The sequence below is a fragment of the Choloepus didactylus genome, chromosome 1 (genome assembly GCF_015220235.1).
Source record: "Choloepus didactylus isolate mChoDid1 chromosome 1, mChoDid1.pri, whole genome shotgun sequence".
NCBI classification, from domain to species: Eukaryota; Metazoa; Chordata; class Mammalia; order Pilosa; family Megalonychidae; genus Choloepus; species Choloepus didactylus.
The window spans coordinates 86,090,187-86,108,594 of NC_051307.1; the positions used below are offsets into that span (position 1 = coordinate 86,090,187).

The 18,408-nt window shown below is 35.2% G+C and overlaps 1 protein-coding gene across 3 annotated transcripts in view; it reads right to left on the minus strand.

Annotated features, from left to right (window-relative positions):
- The window catches only part of GSK3B (glycogen synthase kinase 3 beta), a 280,899-nt gene that overhangs the window by 59,638 nt on the left and 202,853 nt on the right, over positions 1-18,408 (minus strand). For all 3 annotated transcript variants that reach the window (XM_037836235.1, XM_037836228.1, XM_037836219.1), the window contains one exon: positions 14,068-14,165. In XM_037836235.1, the coding sequence (XP_037692163.1) occupies positions 14,068-14,165 (98 nt within the window). The remainder of the gene's footprint in view (positions 1-14,067; positions 14,166-18,408) is intronic.

The window sequence follows — 18,408 nt, forward strand, 5'->3', positions numbered from 1 at the left end:
GCATCAACTGGAAAGTAGTTTGGTAACTTCTTATAAAATTATATATACACTTATCATATGTCCAGCAATTCCATTCTAAGGTTGGTGTTCAAGAGAAATATAAACATATGTCTGCAAAAAGACTTGTAAACAAACATTATAGCAGTTTTATTTATAATAGCCCCAAACCAAAACCAAGTCAAATGTCCATCCTGAGGTGAATGGATAAACAAATTGTGGATATTTATAATGGAATATTACTCAGCAATAAAAAGGAGTCAACAGGTAATACAAGCAAAAACTTGGATGAATCTCAAAAACAATATGCTGAGCAAAAAAAAGCCACACAAAATAAACATGATTCCATCTATATGAAATTCCAGTACAGACAGAGAACTAATCTGTAGTGACAGGAAGCAGATCAATGCTCACTTGGGACCGAAGATGGGAGACTGACTGCAATGGGGCATGAAAAGGGTGATCAACCATCTTAGTTTGCCTGGGAAACCTTTGATTCCTTGGCAAACTGGGGCAACTGGTCCTCTAGACTTGACAAAAGAACATTTTGAAGGTGATGGAAATGTTCTAAATGTTGACCAAGGTGATAGTTACATGAGTATATATGTTTGTCAAAACTTATTAAACTGTATACTTAAAATGGCCGTATTTAATTGTATATACATCTGAAAAAAGTTGACTTAAAAAATAGAAAGGAGATGACTTTGCAATGTTTTTACTATACTAAACAGATATTTATTTTACTATGTTAAACAGATATTTATTAAGTTGTATTTTAAAGTTAGCATTAGAAGTATCAGTCTGTCAAACCCTAAGATCAGAATTATCTTATTCACAATATGTATATTCTTTAAGAAAGCAAAGGTATGACTTAACATGCAAAGGAATGTAAGAATGCAAAGACATAACCAAGAAGCATATTTTAAAACTTTTTCAGATTCTGGAATTCATTTACTCATTCAAAACATTTATTGAGCTCCATCCTCAAGGAACTCTAGGGCAGAGAGAGACTTATACATAAATCGACCACAATCAACCAAGATCAGTACAACAAATTAAGCATTCAAAATGGGTGAGGTAAAAATGCTAAACTGCTCTGAGGTGAAAATGCTAAACTGCTCTAAGATGAGGACGGGGTTCAGGTAAGGGTTCTTTCTAGGAAAAAAAAATGAGTCAGAAGCACATTCTATACTCACTAAGTGTGAAGGTAGGAAACAGCATGATTTGGTACTGTAATGGCTAGCTACTACTAGAGAATGAGAATTGGATAATGCATAGACAGCAACATTAACAGCTGAAAAAAGCAAGTGGCAGATTATGAAGAGTAAAGATTGTGAATGCACGATCATCTGCAACCACCACATTTTAACAGATCAACTATCCCATTTCTACCTCTGGATATATCTTTTGATTTTACCTTAAGTTTTTATTAGGTTTAGAGGACACATCTACCTGATTTACTCCAGCTGAATTATATATTTGTAATGTTTGAAACCATGTAATTGACCACTCTCATTTTATAAACTAAAAAAAAAAAAGATATTGGACATGGACCTCATTATTTCAGGACACAAAACAAGTCTTAGAATTTTAAAAAATGGAAAAAGAAATTTATGTTCAAAATGTTTGGACTAAGGACATTTTAAAAATTAATCCTTTTTTCTGGATTTCCATAAAACTGAGTCCTTCCATGACTTAAAGAAAAATAAATTGGACAAACATGTTTCATGAATTCTTCTGTAAATGTGGTATCTTGCACAATAAAAAGATGGTAAATAAAAGACACTGAAAACTAGCACACCAATGGAAAGGATTATTCTTAGTTATCTATTAGTAGAATTCATTGTTGCAAAAAAGCACCTTTTCTTTGATCCATCATTCTGAACATCATGGGGTTGGGAATGGTGGAACGATCCAAAGAAACAGTGATCAGTCTGTCACATCCCTTGGGGATGAAGTTCATCCCCTTAAGATTAAAACTATCATTTCATTTGTACCCAGGCCTATCTACATTTGTTGTAACATCTTCATTCACTTAGTTACCAAATTTATCCAGACACTGAGAAATATCAAATCAGGAATTACAAGTTGACAATTATCCTCTTCAAAGAGTAAAACAAAGTCAAAGAACCATCTGACAAAAGCTCTGAAATACAAGAATTTCCTCCACAGCTTTACTTTTTTTTTTTTTAAATAGCTCAACACCAGAGGTCGCCAAACTTCAGCAATAAAGCTGCATGTGCAGCCTTTAAAACAAGTGTGAAATACAAGAAACCCTAAAAGAAACATGTTACTCCCCAGTTTCAAATCCTCCAGTGGCTTCCTCCATTAGCCTACAGGCTAATGTGATTTGGCCACCATCTACAACTCTAGCCTTCTCCTGGCAAACTCATATTCTACCATCCCCACTGTCCTAGTTTGCTAATGCTGGAGAATGCAAAACACCAGAGATGGATAGGCTTTTATAAAACGGGGGTTTATTTCACTACACAGTTATAGTCTTAAGGCCACAAAGCATCCAAGGTAACACCTCAGCAATCGGGTACCTTCACCGGAGGATGGCCAATGGCGTCCGGAAAACCTCTGCTAGCTAGGAAGGCAGCTGGCATCTGCTCCAAAGCTCCGGCCTCAAAACGGCTTTCTCCCAGGACGTTCCTTTCTAGCAAGCTTGCTTCTCTTCAAAACATCACTCCCAGCTGCACTCTCTTCCCTCCCCCCGAGTCAGCTCATTTATATAGCTCCACTGATAAAGGCCCACCCTAAATGGGCGGGGCCACACCTCCATGGGAACATCGCATCAGAATCATTGCCCAAGCTGGGTGGGGCACATTCCAAGCAAATCCAACCAACACCAAAACTTCTGCCCCAAATAAGACTACAAAGATAATGGCATTTGGGGGACACAATACATTCAAACCGGCACACCCACCATTCAAAACTAAGTACCAGCCATTAAGAAAACCACAACAGACCTGGTTTCACTAAGTGTCTTTGCCAAAATTAGTACCCCAATATATCCTCCATTTCTCTCGCCTCTCCAAACAGTGAGTACCTTTCCACATTTCAAGATTCAGCTCAAGGGTTATCTCTCCTATGAATTCTTTCCAGACAGGGGACTACCTTCAAAGGGAATGCTTTTGCTTTTGTACCCTTCTCAGACTTCTGGGATAACGTCTGCCCTCAGTTATTCTCCTCCTCTTCTCAACCTTTGAACTCTTGAGGGAACAGACCCTGTAGGTTCTTTAGCCCAACACCTGACAGAACTGGTCACTAAAACAATGTATGTAGTTAAAAATGGCATGTGCCTTGTAAGACCTAAAGGGAGGTAAAGCCTAAATATAATGAATTCAATAAAAACTTTAAAAATAAATGAATGAAAATTGTGTAACAGAGGCAAAAGATATTATATGCATGCATAGTTGAATAATTAAACACCTTCATTTATGTTTTACGTAAAAGAATTGTATATTTAATTTGTAATACTGTCAGGTTGGCTAGCTATACCCCAACCTTGACAAATTTTTCTAATTAGAAAACTAGGAAACATGTCTTAGGGCTCTTCTATTTCAAAATATCATTTTTTAATGACATTTAAACCACTACTGTACATTTTCACTTCCAGAGGGCTAATTTGAACTATCTCCTCACGTTTCCCTAAAATTTACAAGGTTTCCTCTTTTAACTCTACTAAATTCCCTGTGGAGTTTAAATACTGAACTCTTAATACATATAGATTTTATTAAATTTCTACCTCTCCTCTATAATATGTGATGGCAATTTTGATACAAACAACCCTATTCTTGTGGTACAATGTTTCCCTCTCAGTTTCTTTCCAATTTCCAAAAGCAAGAAGCCCAAAGCTTTAGCAATAGGAATACAAGTAAGTATAACTTAAGAACTTCAGTGAAGCAAAGGAAGAAAGCAACAGTAAATTAGCAGGTTACTTGAGCAGAACTAAACAATTTGGTTAAAGTATTTATTCTGTCCAGAGAATGAAGTAGTACAGGATGATGCCTTTATGTGTTTATGCTCTATTCTATTCCTCCTTTCTTATCATCTGTCACTTAACTTAATTAGCTCCAACCCCCAATTTTTAGGTTTGGGGGGGGGGTGCAACTATAATAAGTTCTCTAGAGTCCTTTGCAAAACTATGAGCCAGAGTTTATTACTTTCCTTAAGACATGCTGGAAGCAGCAAAGCTTCCTTACCAATAATTCCTTCATTCTTAACTTTAACAGCTTGACTGAGATATAATTCACATATCATGAAATTTACCCCCTTTAAAATGTATAATTCAGTGACCTTTAGTATATTAACTGAGCTGTACAACTGTCACCACTATCTAATTTTAGAACATGCTCATCACCCAAAAAAGAAACCCCCATACACATTAGCAATAACTCCCTATCCCTTTCCCCTAGTCCCTTGCAACCATGAATCTACTTTATGTCTCTACAGAAATGCCTATTCTGGACATTTCATACAAATAGAATGACATAATATGCGGTCTTTTGTGCCTGACATTTTGTTTATTCATTCATCAGCTGACAGACATTTGGGTTGTTTCCACGTTTGGGCTATTATAAATAATGCTGCTATGAACATTCATGTACAATTTTTTTTGGAGTGAGATTAGGCTTTCAATTTTCTTGGGTATATACCTATGAATGGAATTACTGAGTAATTCACATCCTTTGCCCATTTTCTAACTGGGCTGTCTTTTTATTGTTGAACTGTAGTAGCTTTTTACATATTATGGATACAAATCGCTTATCAGAGATGTGATTCGCAAAATTTTATCCCATTCTGTGGGCTTTCTTTTCACTTCCTTGATGGTGTCCTCTGAAGCAAAAAAGTTTTTAATATTGCTAATGTCCAATTTATTTTTTCTTTTGGTGCTTGCATTTTTTTGAGTCATATCTAAGAAACCATTGTCTAACTGAAGGTCATGAAGTTTCCTTCAAAGACTTTTATCATTTTAGGTCTTTTATGTATTTATATTTAGGTCTTAGATCCATTTTGAGTGAATTTTCATATATGGCGTGAGGTAGGGGTCCACCTTCATTCTTTCACATATGGATAGATAGTTCAAGCACTATTTGTTGAAGGCTATTCTTTATTGAATTGTCTTGTCACCCCTGTCAAAAATCAACTGACTGTAAATGTTTTAAGAGTTTACTTCTGGACTATAAATTCTATTCTATTGATCTGTATGGCTATCTTTATGCCAGTACCACCCTGTCTTAATTACTGCAGTTGTGTAAATAAGTTATGAAAATGAGAAGTGTGAGTCTTCCAACTGCATTCTTCTTCAAGATTGTTCTGGTCCTCATTCTTTTCTCGGTGAATAAATTTTTCTATATTCAGATCATTTCATCTGGGAATATAGTTATACTTCTTCCTTTCCAACCTGGATAGCTTTTACTTCTTATTCTTGCCTAGTTTTTATGGTGAGAACCTCCCTTTACAATATTGAATAGAAGTGGTGAGAGTAGACATTCTTGGCTTGTTTCATGATCTTAGGAGGAAGGCATCAAATCTTTCACCGTGAAGTATGATGTTTCTAAAGTCTAAAATTTTATTTAATCTATGAAAACCCCCATAGCTAACAAGTTCCCTCCTTCTCCCCAAAAAGGACAACTCTTTTTTGATTATGCAAACTACTGAATATAAAGTGCAAATGTCATTCTTGACTGCTACAAATTCACAGGAGTCAAAAGACCTCTTTTCTAGATGTATCTCAAAGTGGTTTGCTTGAGAAGGAGTAGCAAATAGAAAGTGGAGCATCAGAATCTCTTGGGTTGAAAAACTCACTACAGTATTTCCCAAACTTTAAAAACTCACAAACCCTTTTGAGACACATAAAAATTGTATGTACACATCACTTAGCTCTTACTTCAAGAATCATAAAAACTACAGTAATTTGTAGCATGTAAGCCAAGATTATGTCATGTTTTCCTTCTAACCTATGTATTAATAAAACAAAAATTGTGTTATAAATATGAAATAGCATTCAGTATACTTTTACAAACTATAAATGCCTCTTAAAGGTTACAGTTTCTTTATATTTTTCCCACTTCCAACTGTTAAGAAATAATTATTCTATAAAAGATTTTAACCTTTTGCTGTGAAGCAGGAATTCCTTTGTAAAACATAGGTCCTGAAATCACAGCCACAGGAATACTACCAATTGGACAGATTTCTGCCCTTTTCCACCTCTCACCTGCCCCTTTACATATTTTATAGATTACTCTAAAGAAAATCAGTGTATTACACTGGTGCCCTGAAATGAAGTAAATACACAAAAGAAATCAAAATGCAATTGTGCAGAAGAATCTGCAGCTGAAAGTAAAGGGTATCTTTTCCCATGAAGAATAATCACATGCATGGTCTTTTGAATCAGTACATCAGTTTTGAGGTGACAATATCATGAAATTTCAATTTATGTGAAAAGTTCCTTTGCATAAATAAAAATTATACTGGCAAGTTACTAAATAATTTTACACTGCTTATTTTGGGGAAAGTAATTATTTCAAATAGATGTCATTACTTGCAACTCAAAAGCCAAAGTGGGCCAAACTGTCAGGGAAACAACTTTAAGTGTATAGAGATTTAAACAAATACAAATTACTACAGACCCAGTAAAAATTCATAGTACGTTAAAACTGATGTTTCCTTTGGTCTATGGAAAACATTATGTTAATTTTTTAATGCCGTAGAATAGTTATTACAGTAAAATAACTCTTTTAATGCCCCCTTTACTTATTCATTTATTATAAAGTGTTGATATCATATCATACATGTAATACCTATTTACTGCCAACAGTTACTAACAAGTATTAGCTATAGTGATATTTAACCTGGGGTTCCTGGATGGGTTTCAGAAAGTCTCCAAGTGACCTGAAATTGTATGCAAAATTCTGGCATGAATGTGTTTTTTTGGGGGTGAAGGAAGTCCACTACTATTAACAGATTTTCAAAGTGTTCCATGATCTAAAAACTATGAAGAGCTGCTGCTTTAGTCAATAATAAACACTGAAGAAGTTAAATATAAGAACAAATTAAGCAATCACCTAACACAATAAATATTTTGTGACTATATACTACTATTCCTTTGGAAAACAGAAGTCAAATTATTACAAGTGCCTAAGTAAACGTTTGTTGAATAAATTAAAGTATTATCCTTAGGAAAATTCCATAAAATGGTTGGTTTCTTAGGTTTGCGATATTTTAATCCAAAAATTGAACTCTGAACGTAAGATGATCTTTCCTTAACTGAAATTCTGTTTTAAAATTTGGAAGGTAGAGGTGGGGGTGGGGAGGTGTACTATTAGTAAAACCTACAGCTTTCCCAGGTCCAGAACTTCACTCCATTTTGAGAGTTTTGGGATCACCTGCCATTTACATAAAAAAGCTAATGATCAAAACTCTAACTGAAAAAAAAACAAAACAAATACATCATGTAAACTTTTCAAAGGTAATAAAATATCACCTTATTGGAACAGTATTCTTCTCAAAATCAAACATATAAATCAGAATACAATTGTACAATGGAATCTACGCAGTCATTTAAAAAATCACTTCCTCAAAAATACTTCTAGATGTGGGACTCACACTTAACTGTTCAGTTAAAAAAAATCTACAGAACAATAAGATGGCATGTTGGTTAAACACACACACACACACACACACACACACATACACATCTATACATACATAGAAAAGGATATATACCAAAATATTAACAGAGGTTATTTTTCATGATGTGCCAGAATACTGACCGTTATTTTCTTTGTATTTGTGTGTCTGTGTGTGTTTTCTTGGTCTTCTGCATTGAACATAAATTACTTCTGTAATTATATTCCTGGAAGAAGGTCTCCCAAGATGTTTATTTTTCACCATGTGTCTGGAACCATCTCAAGTATTCCGTGAGGTTTAAGTGAAGGAGGAATTTAAGAAAAAATATCTTATCTGAGAAGTCCCTAAAGAATTGTTCTTTTTATGAATGCTCTGAAAAACAATCCAAGCACTTTTTTTAACTGGCATAATAAAATGCTGATCTGATAATCCTGTATATGAAATCAACCTCAGAAAGTTAAATGCTCTCCATGTTTAGAAATGTTATTTCATTACTTCCAATTCTATTCTATTTTATATTTTCAACTTATTCTGAAGATAGTGTATTTGGATTTTATTCTGAGTATTTTGCAAAAGCCTTTAGCCAAAGTACTAAGTATCATCTTACTAGAAGACAGGCAAGGAGATTAAAAAAAATTGCTGGAATGAGAAAAAGTTTACAATTTATACCTGACTTCTGGCTTCTACATCTTTCGGCTTCTTCTGGTTGCTGATTTCTACTAACTAACCATGTACAAATTTCCTCTCTTCGCAAGGCTTCCAGTAATACAGATTGAGACCCAATTTGGCTGCACCTTAACTAATAATAACATCTTGAAAAGGTCCTATTTACAAATGGGTTCACATCCATGGAAACACAGATTAAGAACATGTCTTTTTTTGGTTCATGATTTAATATACCATAGTCTATCCTCTAGACCCCAAAAAGGCATGTTGTTTCCACATGCAAAATACATTTACTTTATCCCAATATTACAAAAGCCTTAACTCATTTCAGTAACAACTCTAAGTCCAAAGTCTTACCAAAATCAGATGTAGTTTCCCTTTTGGAAACTCTATGGACCTGTGAAACCTAGAAACAAGTTATCTGTTTCCAAAATACAATGGTAGGAAAGGCATAGGATAGGCATCCCCATTACAGAAGTGAGAAACTGGAAGAAAAACAGGGGTCACGGGTCCCAAACCAAGTCCAAAACTTGGCACGGCAAACGCCATTATATACCAAGGTATGAGAGTCATCTATTCACCCATGCTTGTCCTCCAGGCCTGCTGAAGGGACAACCCTACCCTTCCCAAGCACTGAGGCAGCAGTCATTCTCTCCCCTGCACGGTGGGGCATAGGCCCCAATCTCTCTGATCATCAGGGCAGAAGGCCCTCCCACTTGACCAGATGAAATCCCTTCTGTCCAAACCTCTGCTTCCAGGGTTCTGCCCTTCAAGTCATTTTTTCCTTCACTTCATCCTGTCTCTAGGTTTCCTTTCAGTACAGACTGGCAGTACTTCTGCTGATACAAAATTCTCAAAAATGTTGTCAGTTTTCTATGGTCCAAATCATCAGACTAAAGAATCTTCCATAGAGCCTTCCTGGATAACTGCATTTCCAAATCTGACTTCCTATGAGTTGGCTGACTGAATCTGAGTCACTAGCCTAATCTATTTAGCAAAGGGTGGTTCAGCTACACCCTTGTACGGAGCCCAATTCTCAGGAGACTCACTTCCTGGAAGCTCAGGGAAGGCCCTGATAGAACCGCTTCTGGCCCAGAGCACACTATCCGAACAGGCTGAGAATTTTCCAAATCATTGACTGCAGATTCCTTTGTGCTTAACAGTTCAATCCTTATTATCCCTTTCCTTTCATATTTTACTATAAGCAACAAGGATAAAACAAGTCTGTGCCTTCCACAACTTTGCTTGGAAATCTCTTCAGCTAAATACCCAAGTTAATCAATGACACGTTCTACTTTCCATCAAACATCAGAATACAAATTCACTAAGTTCTCTGCCACTTTATAACAAGGATCACCTTTCTTACAGCTTCCAACAACACATTCATCATTTCCTTCTAATGCCTCCCTAGAAGCACCTTTAACATCCTTATTTCTACAAACATTCTGTTCATGATAATGTATGTATTTTAGAGGATGACAGAAACTTTCTCTACATCTCTCATTTATTTCTGAGCCCTTATGAGAAACGGCTTTAATATCGATCTCTACTGACAAGTCTCCTCAAAGCAATCAAGATTCCTGCACCCTCTAAACAATACCCAATTCCAAAGCCACTTCCACATTTTTAGGTATTTGTAATAACAGTACCCCACTTTCTAGTAACAAAAACTATCTTAATTTGCCATGCCACAATGACAAATACCACACCATGAGATGACTTACCCAGTAAGCATTTATTGTCTCCTGGTTTTGAAAGCCAAACGTCCAAACATTAAGGTCTTGGCAGGCCATGCTTGCTTTCTGAAGTCTGTAGCTCTCTGGTGCTGGCCTAACACAATCCTTAGGTTTCTTTGGTTTGCATTTCTGTCTCCTTTACATGGTCTCCTCCTATAGCTTTCTCTGATTCCTGGCTTCTTCTAGTTTCTGTTTTCTACTAACTTACTGCATCCAAATTTCTTTTCTTTATAAGGCATCCAGTAATACAGATCAAGACCTACTCTGATTCAATTTGGCCACATCTTCAATATGTCCTTTTACATACAAATGGGCAATACTCACAGGAACATGGATTAAGATCAGTCTAAGAACATGTTTTTTGGGGGGTATATGACCCACTCTACCATACAAGAGATTCCCTAGTTACCAAAAAGGCTACAGGCTCATGACTATTAGCTCAAAAAACTTAACCGAGTAGGCACCAATGAGACCACCTTGTAGGGAAAGTTCAAATCCATTCTTGAAGCCCTGATTAAGCACCACATGACAACAGTTGCTTAAAATATAGAATGCCCTAATGACCACTTAACTTTAAAAGCTAACCTGTACAATTTTACCTTTCCAATTTACAACTTAGATCCAATTTACAGCTTAAATCATGAGCAGTTACATCAAGATACTTACAAATTTTTATTTCAGTGAGACAGTATTCAAGGAACAGATATAAGCAATAATCGGATCAATAAGATTTAGAGTTATACTAAACATACACACAGAGAAAACAACTATGATGCTTATAATAACCTCCATGCAATTAGATTTACAGCTATATTAAACATACACACACCTATGATATCTATTAATCCTCATGTGATGTTTAATTTCAGGTCACAAAATAGGTGTCAAAATAATGCTAACATTGCATCTATTCTGGGCAGCCATGCTAGAGAATGTAAAAGGGACCTAGAAGCTGGATATCCCAAAGTACTCTGGGATGCTTGGGAGCCCTTCTAATACCATTATCTTAAAACATCCTCAAAACTTCTATAAACAGTCATCTTGAAACTACAGTAGGGTGATGATTATGTTCATTAAATATAAATGCAAGATGACAAGATGACACATAAATGACAAGACTGTTTTTTTACAGAGTTGGCTTGCTACTACAAATTGATCAAATATCAAATCCCAACAAATAAACCCTAAATAAAAATGAATTATTTAATCAATAACAAACTGAAGGTTTATATAAGTAGGTAGCAAAAACCAGTATCAGCAGAAAATGAATTACAAAGACTGGCAAAAAGTGGAATAAAGCTCTTGACTTACAGGTCCATAGAAGGTATGACAGCAGGCATAAGATATGGACTTGTCATAGATGTCTACTTAGATTCTTGAGCAATTTCATTTGGATCATGTATGAATTAATTAAAATTAATGACAAATAGAATCAAGTCATCACAAAATTCTAAGATATAATCCATAGAGAAATGAAACTGATAACTGGAATGCACAGAGAACTATGGTATAGTGGGTTTAAGTATGTTAAGTCGAAGCCTAGGGGTAGAAGAAATGCTGAATAGTTGTATTAGAGCAGAGGTCAGGAAACTACAGTTCACTGCTTTTGTAGGGTATATGATCCAAAAAATGTATGAAAATTTGTTTTCTCCTTTGTTAATATAAGTATCTATATAATATCCTTAATTATGCCTTATGGTTCACAAAGCCTAAACATTTTACTCTTTACTAAAAATGTTTTTTTGTGTATGTGAGTTTTTTGGGAAAAAACACAAAACTTACTATTTTCATTTTTATTTATTGTTTCAAAATGTAAAAAAAGTCAAGATTCTTACACCAATTATCTCAAATGAGACCATGCAAAGTAATTCAAAGTGTGTACAACAATCATTTGCCCCCCTTAGGTGTTGCTATTTTATACAATGGTGTGATCAACAGAAAACTGAATGGCATGTGCTTGGCTGAAAAAGTATGCTAACCCCTTTAACTAGAGCAAACTATTCAAATTTATCTGAGTGTAGTATAGAAATAAGGAAGAAAGCATTTCTATTGTACAAAGGTTAAAGGTTCAGTCTGAAACTAGACAACAGTTACCACTCCCCCCAAAAAGACTGAAAAATACCATATTGTTCTCAGCTGCAAATCATATAAAATCAAAGGAAGAACAAGGAAGATCAATGATCACACACTAGTCTTTCCAACCACAGTCACATACACTGATATCTAGCAAAATCAGCTTTGATCAAAAGAAAACTTATACTGTTACAGAATAAAGTACAAAGATTAAAAAAATACCTTGATCATAGTCCTGCATTCAACTGGTGGAAGCTATGTGGGAGTTATGGGTCATAACAAGGAAAACTAAATTCAAGCTGTACAAATACAGAATGGGTTCCATCTCAAAGTAGTGATCTTATACCGGAAGTTTTCAAGAACACACTGGAAACCATCTGTCAGAAATGTACCTAAGAAAGTTCTTTTACAGGATGAAGACTGGTCTACACAACCTCTAAGGATATTTTCAATTTTACAATTCTATGAAGCATTTGGGAAACCAAGAGTAAAGCCAAAAGACAGTGGGTATTGCTGCTTTGATCAAATTGAAACCTTATAAAGAACCAAGCTTGTGGTCTAAATATACAGATAATAGGTTAAGGGAGTGATGAGTTCCTTTTAAGATTTCAGATATTACTACTTTTACAAATTACATTTAAAAGCTTAATTAAAATCTCAGCTCTACTGTTCTTAAGAGGCCATATTAATTTCAAGATAAAATATTTTGAATCTGAGTCTCATCAATAAAGGTTGACAGACCAATAAATAAAACCACATTAAACCCATAAGTCAAACTCTGCTTCCATAAGGTATTGATTCTTTCATTTTATAAATACTTACATATTAAATAAATACAAGTATCTCCTATGTGCTCAGCAGAGTATTAGGAGCAGAGAGTACATAATGAACAAAAACAGAACTAGCTCCTGCTTTTATTCAGTTTATATATAATTCAGTGAAATTTATAGGCTAATTTTGATTCTAGTACTTTAAATAACATACATATCCTTTTCTTGCATTAGATATGTGTGTCAGTTTGGATATATCATGTCTCCCAGAAAAGCCATGTTCTTTAAAGCGATTTTGTGGGGGCAGACTTATTAATCTTTTTGATTAGGGGTGTGACATTTTGTTTGAATGTTTCCATGGAGATGTGACCTACTCAACTGTGGGTGAGAACTCTCATTATACTATTTCCATGAAGTTGTGGCCCTGCCCATTCAGGGTGAGTCTTAATTAGATCACTGAGTCCTTTAAAGGGAGCTCACACAGAGAGAAGAGTGGATAAAATGCCCTAAGAGAAGCTGAGAGAGATACTCTGGAGACAAGCTAAGAGCCGACACAGAGGCTGATGCTTGGAGATGTGGACAGAAGGATGTTTGGAGACGCTAAGCTAAGAGATGAAGCTCAGAGTCTGCCCTGAAGAAGCTAAGAGAGAAACGCCCTGGGAGAAAGAAGCAATGACACACAGGATCTGAGAGAGAGGAGCTAAGACAACACCCCGAAGACATTTTGGAGAATTTTGAAACACCAACCCGGGAGCAAAAGACCAGCAGGCACCAGCCATGTGCCTCCCCAGCTGACAGAGGTGTCCTGGACGCCATCGGCTTTTTTTTAGTGACGGTATCCTGGTGTTGATGCTTTAGTTTGGAAAATTTTATGGCCTTCAAACTGTAAATTTGTAATGTAATAAACCCCCTTAATAAAAGCCAATCCATTTCTTGTATTTTGCATTAACAGCAGCTCTAGCAAACCAGAAAAATACCCAAAATCATACAACAGAAGAATAATTCAATTAGAGACCAAAAGGTAGTTCTTATACCTGCTCTACAGTTGAACTGGCTACGTGACCTTGGATTACTTTCTTCATTTTTTAAGTTTCTCATGGGCTTATGTATGTGTATATAATGCATTCTTAGAAAAACAAAATTATTTCCAGTTAAAAAATTCTGAGTCTAAAATTCAACCTTCTCACCTTGATTATTTCCACCAATTGATCCACTCCACTGTCCCCTGGAAATATTGGTTGTCCTAGCAACAGCTCAGCCAACACACAACCTGCAGACCATACGTCTGAAGAGAAGAAAAAAAAGGTTTATTAATACTTTTAACTTAAGTGAATTTGAAAGAATGTTTGTATATAGTTTTAAATTTTACAGAGTGTCACAATCAAAAGATTGCATAAACTAAAACAGAAAAAAAAATCATCAAACCATACTTAAAGGATCTTTAAATTAACTGTTAAACGCACTAAAGAAGAAACAAGACCAATAAGAATGTTACAAGAAAAGGGTGAAGTCTATTATTACCAACCATCAAGTGCTCAAGTCTCCAACTAACAAGACTAGAGTAACAAAACAGAGGGCTTATCATCCTTAAAAATAATCCAAAGACACAACTGCTGCACATTAGCAGGTGTTTCTAGACAAACAGCAAACAAAGCTTCTATCTCCTGTAGGCACAGGGCTTTAAGCCAATGTAAATTTTGAGGAAAAATTTTAAAACTTTAGATAGCTGGATTTAATGCTACAACTGACAGAAAAAATGTCCTAAAATATATTATCATTTTTAAATGCAAAGGAATGGCAAAAATATATTTCATTTAATAAATTATAAAATAATTCACTTTCAAGTCAAAGTAGAAACCTCAATTCTGAGAGAAAAATTTTTAAAATAATTTAGAGTAACCACTTATCCTGGTTTACCCACAATAGTCATGCTTTATATATTTTCATCAGATAATAGCTAATAGCACCCCCTTTGTCAAAAGTAGTACCAGGTTGGAAGATAAATTACATGGTCATGCTATTTAAAGCCTACAATTCAGACTTCCTGCAAGGAAAAGCTACTTTTCAGTTTCCAGATGCCTAAGATTCCTGGGTTTTGTATATACCAACACTCAAGTCCTTTAAGGAGATGAACATAAATCATTGCTGGGCTTTCCCACCTACCAGTATGGAAGAAGAAAATTGAATGGAATGCGAACAACAAATAAGAGGTTTGATATAGTGAGATCTATCAAAGAGGAATTGGAAACCTCTGCTCCAGTGACTCTTTTTCACTCTTCTACAAAAATAGTAACACAAAATTCATTTAAGAAATTTAAGTTGCTTTTGTTCAGATACTTATTCTGCAAATGTAGCCCCAAAGAGCTCTCTATGATAAACCAGGAAACAGCTAAATGAAACAATATGAAAATCTGCTAGGAAATCTTTACTCAAAGCCAACAGTAAGAACTCAAAGTCAAGAGGAAAATATATACCTCCTTATTAATGTAAATGCCTTCTTTTAATCTAAGTTTTAAAGCATCCCTTTTACCTAGCTATCCAGATGGAAGGCAATATGTACTTACTTCTTCCCTCTGTAACACAGAATAATTCACCTCAGAAGACAAGGTTGTAAAAATTGCAGGGGAAAATTTATGCTTTAATAAAAAACAATGGGAAACGCTTTTTAGGTTGGATTCAGCTACAAATATGGAGGGCAGGGAGTAAAACATCAAGGAACACTATCACCTAGTGGTTACCACAGAAGAATAACAATCAAAAGATTCAAGTGACCACTATCCTAGAGGTCTTCAACTCCTTTAACCCAGACAAATTACTAAAACCAATATATTTATCATTTACCTTCCGGTAAATACCAAAATCTCTTCTGCTTTTACTTCACAAGACAAATGGATGAAAGTGTACAAACAATAAATAGAAGGTACAAAAGCAAGTGCTTTTACCACTGAATTTTCTGGTTATTTGGGGTTCAAGACACAAATAGCATTCTGTTTCATACTTAACTCCAGTTCATAGTAAAAGGGACCCTTTACCATCATCTAGTTTAACACACACTTGACAGGTAAGGAAATTAAGGCACAATAAAGCTGAATGATATGCTCAAGGTAAAGTTACAGAACAGCAGAGCTAGAACCTAACCTCAATTCCCAAACAAGATGCCCGGTTGCCTCACTGTAACAGAATAACAACTTCTTTAAGGGACTATAAACTCAATTCCTTGCCCTAAAGAAGTCCCATTTGTTCTCATTCTACTGTTTCTTGATAAAACAATACAATCAGAGCCAACAGCCTCATCTCTGGTTATATCTAAATATGACAATCTAGCCAGACCCCACTACTCTTTCATTTCAAACATCACCGTATTTTTAAAACATACCAGAATAAGTACACTTTCATATAGCTTTTTGTGTTGGTTAACAAATCTTCCATAGCCTTAAGAAACAAACAAGAATCCTAAGTAAAAAGAGGGAAGCCAAATAGAAGCTCCCTAGGGCCCAAAAGTCCCAGCTGAATTAGTGGCATATTATGCACTGAAGGTGCAAAAACAAAAGCCTAATGAAAATGTTATGAAAAAGTCTTGGGGAGGGGGGAAGGGGGGCGGAGGGGACGTGGCCAGCCAATTACCAAAAATTAAGACAGTGACACTAAACTGTATTAATATTTATTATATTCTCATTTAAACACACTTCCATTAAAAAAACAATAAAATCTCAATTTCACTTAAGAATGTTGTTGATGAAGCAGTAAAAACTATTAGTTTTCTTAAATCTCAACCTGAGTACCTGATTTTTTAATATTCTTAGGACAAAATGGAAGTATGGATGAAAACACTTCACCTGCAAAACCTGTGTTATAAAAGACAGCCAAATGAAGAAAAAGCACTTGTATGACTGAGGTGAAAGCTAAACTAGCTACTTTTTCATGAAATGTCAATTTTAACTGAAAGAACAACAAACTATACTTATTCAAACTTTGAAGTATGGCAAAAATTTTCTTGAAAGTGAATTCCGTTGAGCCTGTCAATTCAAGGTATTTGTTGCCAAAGATAAAATTAGACGTATAGAAAACTTGTATTTGCCATTTCAAGTTTGGGAACTTTCTGATACTAGAAAACTTTTCTGGTGAGATCAGTAGCAATATACAAGAACAGGAAATTTTTTTTTAATTTTGTTTAATGATAGATTTTATCTGAGAGAACTAATAATTTTCAAATGACCAATGCAAAATGTTACAATATCAAGGACAGGTGAAAGAGCCATTCAAAGTGCACAAGACGAGTCTTAAGTCTAGAAACGCAGAAATATAAAGGAGGCTACTGGAAATTAATTCCTGATACAGAGAACAGCCTGCATTACCCTTTTGTGAGAAGATTCTAAGTTAGACCAATGAATTTTTTTTTCTATTTACTTTTCTCTTTTTTCTTTATTACAGAGTTCGTGGGTTTACAGAAAAATCATGAATAAAATACAGGATTCTCATTTACCACACCACCATAACACCCTGCACTGGTGTGCTACATTTGTTACAATTTATGATAGTACATTATTATAATTGCACTATTAATTAAAGTCCACAGGTAGCTCTTAGGGTTCACTTTTTCTGAAAGACAGTTCCATGGATTTTGTAAAAAAAATTTTACTCTATTATCATATTTTTAATCTAATATTTCTGCTTTTAATCATATTCAGATATATATGTATTACAGTGCTGTTAACTGCGTTCACAATGTTGTGCTACCATCACCAGTATCCATTACCAAAACATTTCCATTATTCCAAATAGGAACCCTGTACATTTTAAGCCTTAACTTACAAATCCCTATTCCTACCCTGCCCCTTGGTAACCTATGTTCTAGATTCTGACTCTATGACTTTGCTTATTCTAATTGTTTCAAATCAGTGAACTCTTAAATACTTGTTCTTTTGTGAATGGCTTGTTTCACTCAACATGATGTCTTCAAGGTTCATCCATGTTATCGCATGTATCAGTTTCATTTCTTTTTACAGCTGAATAATGTATCATTCTATGTATATACCATATATTGTTTATCCATTCATCAGTTGATGGACACTTGGATTGTCTCCATCTCTGGGCTATTGTCAATACCGTTCTATGAATATTGGTGTGCAAATATCTGTTTGGGGCCCTGCTTTTAAATCTTTTGGGTATTTACCTAGGAGTGGAATTGCCAGTTCATATGGTAGCTCTATATAAGTGGCTTTAGGGAAACTGCTAAACAGTCTCCCATAGCGGCTGCAACATTTTACACTGCCACCAGAAATGAGGGAATGTTCCTATTTCTCCACATCCTTTCCAACACTTGTTATTTTCCATTTTTTTAAATAATGGCCATTCTAATGGGTGTAAAATGGAATCTCACTGTGGTTTTGATTTGCATTTCCCTGATGGCTAAAGATGTTGAGCACCTTTTCATGTACTTTCCGGCCATTTCTACATCTTCTTTTGACGGGTGCCTGTTCACATCTTTTGCTCATTTTTTAATTGGGTTGTTTGCCTTTTTGTTGTTA